The sequence below is a fragment of the Chanos chanos genome, chromosome 3 (genome assembly GCF_902362185.1).
Source record: "Chanos chanos chromosome 3, fChaCha1.1, whole genome shotgun sequence".
NCBI classification, from domain to species: Eukaryota; Metazoa; Chordata; class Actinopteri; order Gonorynchiformes; family Chanidae; genus Chanos; species Chanos chanos.
In genome coordinates, this window is record NC_044497.1 from 6,665,001 (window position 1) to 6,671,063 (window position 6,063).

The 6,063-nt window shown below is 48.4% G+C and overlaps 1 protein-coding gene across 1 annotated transcript in view; it reads left to right on the top strand.

Moving 5' to 3' along the window:
* Positions 1-5,235, top strand: part of nphp3 (nephronophthisis 3) — a 19,152-nt gene extending 13,917 nt beyond the window's left edge. Inside the window, exons 19-28 of the mRNA XM_030769266.1 lie at positions 1-18; positions 1,025-1,147; positions 1,272-1,461; positions 1,746-1,987; positions 2,161-2,236; positions 2,573-2,700; positions 3,652-3,892; positions 4,091-4,216; positions 4,483-4,598; positions 4,968-5,235. The exon at positions 1-18 is cut by the window's left edge and continues 77 nt beyond it. Of these exons, the coding sequence (XP_030625126.1) occupies positions 1-18; positions 1,025-1,147; positions 1,272-1,461; positions 1,746-1,987; positions 2,161-2,236; positions 2,573-2,700; positions 3,652-3,892; positions 4,091-4,216; positions 4,483-4,598; positions 4,968-5,136 (1,429 nt within the window). The 3' untranslated portion in view covers positions 5,137-5,235. The remainder of the gene's footprint in view (positions 19-1,024; positions 1,148-1,271; positions 1,462-1,745; positions 1,988-2,160; positions 2,237-2,572; positions 2,701-3,651; positions 3,893-4,090; positions 4,217-4,482; positions 4,599-4,967) is intronic.
* Positions 5,236-6,063: the final 828 nt, after the last annotated feature.

A 6,063-nucleotide genomic window follows, 5' to 3' on the forward strand; every position in this document is an offset into this window, starting at 1 on the left:
TTTTAGCAGACAGCTCAGGTAAGACCCTACTGCCCCATTCTCCTCTGCACTTATTCCACCGCACTGACTCCTGCACACTGACTCCTCCACACTGACTCATCTAGATTGACTCCTGCACACTGACTCCTCCGCACTGACTCCACTGCACTGACTCCGTACTGACTCCTCCACACTGACTCCCCTAGATTGACTCCTGCACACTGACTCTTCCACACTGACTCTTCCACACTGACTCTTCCACACTGACTCCTCCACTCTGACTCCTCTCGATTGACTCCTGCATGCTGACTCCTTCGCACTGACTCCACTGCACTGACTCCATACTGACTCTTCCACACTGACTCCTCCATACTGACTCCTCCATACTGACTCCTCTAGACTGGCTCCTGCACGTTGATTCCTCCGCAGTGACTCCTCTGCACTGCCTCCTCCACACTGACTCCTCTAGACTGACTCCTGCACAATGATTCCTCCACACGGACTCCTCTAGACTGGCTCCTGCACACTGATTCCTCCACACGGACTCCTCTAGACTGGCTCCTGCACACTGATTCCTCCACTCTGACTCCTCTAGATTGACTCCTCCGCACTGACTCCACTGCACTGACTCCGTACTGACTCCTCCATACTGACTCATCCGTACTGACTCCTCCACACTGACTCCTCCATACTGACTCCTCCATACTGACTCCTCTAGACTGACTCCTGCACACTGATTCCTCCACACTGACTCCTCTAGACTGGCTCCTGCACGCTGATTCCTCCGCAGTGACTCCTCCGCACTGCCTCCTCCACACTGACTTCTCTAGACTGATTCCTGCACACTGACTCCTCCACATTGACTCCTCTAGACTGGCTCCTGCACATTGACTCCTCCGCACTGACTACTGCACGCTGACTCCTCCAGACCGGAACCTGTCTGTGCACCACATCTGGATGTCTAATGTTTAACACTCCACACAGTGGATAGGGAGTGTTTTTTTTTTTTTTTTCACGTTGTGTTTTTTTTTTTCTGTGTACACAGTCAAGACCGTGTGACGTGGCGCGTGGCGGACGAGTTGCCTTGGTTACTGCAACAGCAAGAGGACAGGTGTAAACTCCAGCTTTGTCTGCTAAACCTGTTTGTCTCTCAGAATCTGTATAAGAGGTACAGTCTCATTTCATATTTGCCATAATGTGAACACCTGGGCGCAGCTAAGCTGTGTGGACGCTGATGCTGATATGTGTGCGTGTGTGTGCGTGCGTGCGTGTGTGTGTGTGTGTATTGTCAGGGGGCATTTCTCAGAACTGCTGGCGTATTGGCAGTTTGTGGGGAAGGATAAGGTATCCATGGCGACAGAGTACTTTGACTCACTGAAGGAGTTTGAGAGAAGCTGTGAAGGAGAGGAGAGCATGAGTCGACTGGCCAACCTCTATGAGACACTGGGTCGCTTTCTCAAAGACCTGGGCCTGCTCAGCCAGGTACACACACAGCAACTTCACACACACACACGCACGCACACACACGCACGCACACACACACGTACACACACACACTCATGCATGTGCAAACCCCACACCTCACACAAATACAACACACACACACACATCTACACGCACACACACACACTACAGATACACACGCGCGCACACACACACACACACAGACATTACAGTAAATTATTTCACCGTACCTGTAATGATGATGATGATGATGATGATGATGATGATGATGATGATGATGATGTGTGTGTGTGTGTGTCCAGGCAGTAGCTCCTTTACAACGTTCTTTGGAGATCAGAGAGACTGCTCTGGATCCAGACCATCCCAGTGTGGCCCAGTCTCTTCACCAGTTGGCTGGAGTGTACGTTCACTGGAGGAAGTTCGGAAACGCCGAGCAGCTCTACAAACAGGCTCTGGAGATCAGTGAAAACGCTTACGGTCCTGAGCACGCCTCTGTCGCACGAGAACTCGACTCACTGTCTCTTCTCTACCAGAAACAAAACAAGTACCTCTCTTTTCCCCCAACCACCTTACTAATGAATAACACATACGTATATCTCTCTGACTCAACCGTGTCTGTAGAATGATGATGTGGGTAAATATGGCCACGTGATAAGATACATAATAATGTAAATACATGATAATGTAAATACATAATGCTCTTAATTGTGTTGTCAGGTATGAGCAGGCAGAGAAGCTGAGGAAGAGGTCGGTGAAGATTCGACAGAAAACCGCCCGCCAGAAAGGACATATGGTAACGGAGGCTGGCATAATCTGTGTGTGTGTGTGTGTGTGTGTGGAGTTTTTACTGAAACATAGTGTCACGTCTACTTGTTCTTTTTTCATAGCTGCGTGTGTGTGTGGAGTTTTTTCTGAAACATAGTGTCACGTCTACTTGTTCTTTTTTCATAACTGCGTGTGTGTGTGTGTGTGTGTGGAGTTTTTACTGAAACATAGTGTCACGTCTACTTGTTCTTTTTTCATAACTGTGTGTGTGTGTGTGTGTGTGTGTGTGTGTGTGTGTGTGTGTGGTCTGTGTGTGTGTGTGTGTGTGTGTGTGCGTGTGTGTGTGTGTGTGTGCTCTGTGTAGTACGGTTTCACACTGCTGCGTCGGCGGGCTCTGCAGCTGGAGGAGCTGACTCTGGGAAAAGACTCGGCCGACTGCGCCAAGACTCTCAACGAGCTGGGAGTTCTGTACTACCTCCAGAACAACCTGGAGTGAGTCTGTTACCACACACACATTCATCTCCTCGACAACAACCTCCAGAACAACCTGGAGTGAGTCTGTTACCACACACACATTCATCTCCTCGACAACAACCTCCAGACCAACCTGGAGTGAGTCTGTTACCACACACACATTCATCTCCTCGACAACAACCTCCAGACCAACCTGGAGTGAGTCTGTTACCACACACACATTCATCTCCTTGACAACAACCTCCAGACCAACCTGGAGTGAGTCTGTTACCACACACACATTCATCTGTTCTACAACAACCTCCAGAACAACCTGGAGTGAGTCTGTTACCACACACATATTCATCTGTTCTACAACAACCTCCAGACCAACCTGGAGTGAGTCTGTTACCACACACACATTCATCTCCTCGACAACAACCTCCAGACCAACCTGGAGTGAGTCTGTTACCACACACATATTCATCTCCTCGACAACAACCTCCAGACCAACCTGGAGTGAGTCTGTTACCACACACACATCCATCTGTTCTACAACAACCTCCAGACCAACCTGGAGTGAGTCTGTTACCACACACATATTCATCTGTTCTACAACAACCTCCAGACCAACCTGGAGTGAGTCTGTTACCACACACATATTCATCTGTTCTACAACAACCTCCAGACCAACCTGGAGTGAGTCTGTTACCACACACACATTCATCTCCTCGACAACAACCTCCAGACCAACCTGGAGTGAGTCTGTTACCACACACACATTCATCTCCTCGACAACAACCTCCAGACCAACCTGGAGTGAGTCTGTTACCACACACACATTCAAGCAGCATCATTCAAATCTGTCAGTCTAGACCTGTGATATAATTCACTTTTCCATTTTACTTTAGTTCTGTCATACCAACACGGGCTTAGTTATCCTCACAGAGATACTCTATGTCTGTGCTGTGGTGTTTGGTGTGTGTTCAGTGCAGCGAAGGTGTTCCTGACGCGTTCTCTGGAGATGCGCGAGCGTGTGTTGGGCCCTGACCACCCTGACTGCGCTCAGTCGCTCAATAACCTGGCCGCCCTGCACTGTGAGAGGAGAGAGTACGAGAGCGCAGAGCAGCTTTACGAGAGAGCGCTGGATATCCGCAAACGAGCCCTCGCTCCAGACCACCCCTCCCTCGCTTACACCCTCAAACATCTTGCCATCCTCTACAAACGCAGGGTGAGAGAGAGAGAGAGAGATGGTGTTTTGTACGTTTGTGTGATATGGAATTACACTCATGCCAGTGCACTGTGAATAGAATGTTAAAATTCTGTGTGTGTGTGTGTATATGCGTGTGTGTGTGTGCGTGCGTGTGTGTGTATGCATGCGTGTGTGTGTATGTGCGTGCGTGTGTGTGTGTGTGTGTTGCTGTCGTAGGGTAAACTGGAGAAGGCAGTACCTCTGTATGAGCTGGCTCTAGAGATCAGAGAGAAGAGTTTTGGTCCTAAACACCCCAGTGTGGCCACAGCTCTGGTCAACTTGGCTGTGCTCTACTGCCAGCTGGTGAGAGACTACACACTGCTTAACTCTCACTATGCAGTCCTGACTGAGTCATATGAGCACAGAAACCTAACATGTGCGTGTGTGCATATGTGTCCGTGTGTGTGTGTGTGTGTGTGTGTGTGTGTGTCCGTGTATGTGTCCGTGTGTGTGTCTGTGTGTGTGTCCGTGTGTGTGTCCATGTGTGTCTGTGTATGTGTGCCTCTGTGTCTGTGTGCGTATGTGTCTGTGTGTGTGTGTGTGTGTGTGTGTGCGTGTGTGTGTTACAGAAGCAGCACAGTGAAGCTCTACCGCTGTATGAACAGGCTCTGAAGGTATATGAGGAGAGCCTGGGCCGGCTGCACCCACGTGTTGGAGAGACTCTGAAAAACCTGGCTGTTCTCAGGTCAGTTCCTCTCCATTATGGTCCCTGGTCCGTGTAAAATCCGTGACCCAGCTCAAAAGCACGTACTAATTTTTATATATGGTTATTGGTAATTAACTGATCATTAAATGGTAATAATTAAATTATTGTTAATTTCAGTATGCACCTTATAGAATGTCTGCTCTAAAGACACTGTGATTCTCTCGCTTAAATTTCACAACAATCCTTTCCTTTCCTCTCCTCTCCTCTCTCCTCTCTTCTCCTCTCCTCTCCTCTCTTCTCCTCTCCTCTCCTCTCCTCTCCTCTGTTCTCGTCTCCTCTCTTCTCGTCTCTCCTCTCCCCTCCTCTCTCCTCTCCTCTCTCCTCTCCTCTCCTCTCCTCTCCTCTCAGTTATGAGGAGGGGGATTTTGAGAAGGCGGCTGAACTCTATAAACGCGCCATGGAGATAAAAGAGGCGGAGCCTTCTCTGGTGTGTGGCAAAGCTCCCTCCCGTCACTCGTCCAGCGGTGACAACTTTAGCCTGCGAAGCCCCGCCCTCCTGCCGCACAACCCCAGGTGACCCCTGACCTCTCAACCTGCTGAAGTCGCGTGACCTTTGACCTGCCATATCCATACCAAATGATACCATCCAATCACTATGCTCACACTCAGCAAACATTTCAGAGGTTGAAAATAATCAGCAGCTTTATTGTTTATGGATGCCACATGACTCTGGACCAATCAGCAGCAGCATTCTGTCAGAACACTAAATGACTTTGAACCAATCAGGAGCAGCATTCTAATAGAACACTAAATGACTCTGGACCAATGAGCAGCAGTATTCTAAAATAACACCAAATTACCATGGACCCATCAACAATAGTATTCTTAAAGAACACTAAATGACTCTGGACCAGTCAGTGGTGGTTATTTATAAGAGCATTAAATAACCCTGAACACTACAGTCACAGAACTACAGTCACAGAACTGCACAGAAATGTTTTTGTTTTCTGTTTACTCTGAGATTGCCATCACAAGCTTCCCCTCCTGAGAGACACTGCCTTTGAGACCTGGTCAGATGACTGTTCCTGGGTCTCCCGCCATAAGGTACCACGCAGAGAAATGAGCCTAGAGAAATGAGGTGCATTCTTTTACCTCTTGCATACCAACAGCCTCAAAACTACACTGCCCACAATGCACCTCTGACCCGTCGGTATCTGTATAATGTTTTCAAAATTTTGTCGGGGTGGCAGTATTTGGTCTGGATGAAGTCTTATTTATTTACAATTTAGCATTTAGCAGACGCTTTTAGCCAAAGCGACTTACAATCAGTGCATCAGTCGGATTCCTAATACCTCATAAGCATACATCGCTAAAAAGACTGAGCATCAATTTACTCCTTCGTATTGCGCCCTGGAATTCTTAGACAAACATAGATACAAGACAAGGGTTTTTTTTTTTTTAAAGGAAGGGGGGTTAGGCTTAGGGGGATAGGTGGGTTCTGAAG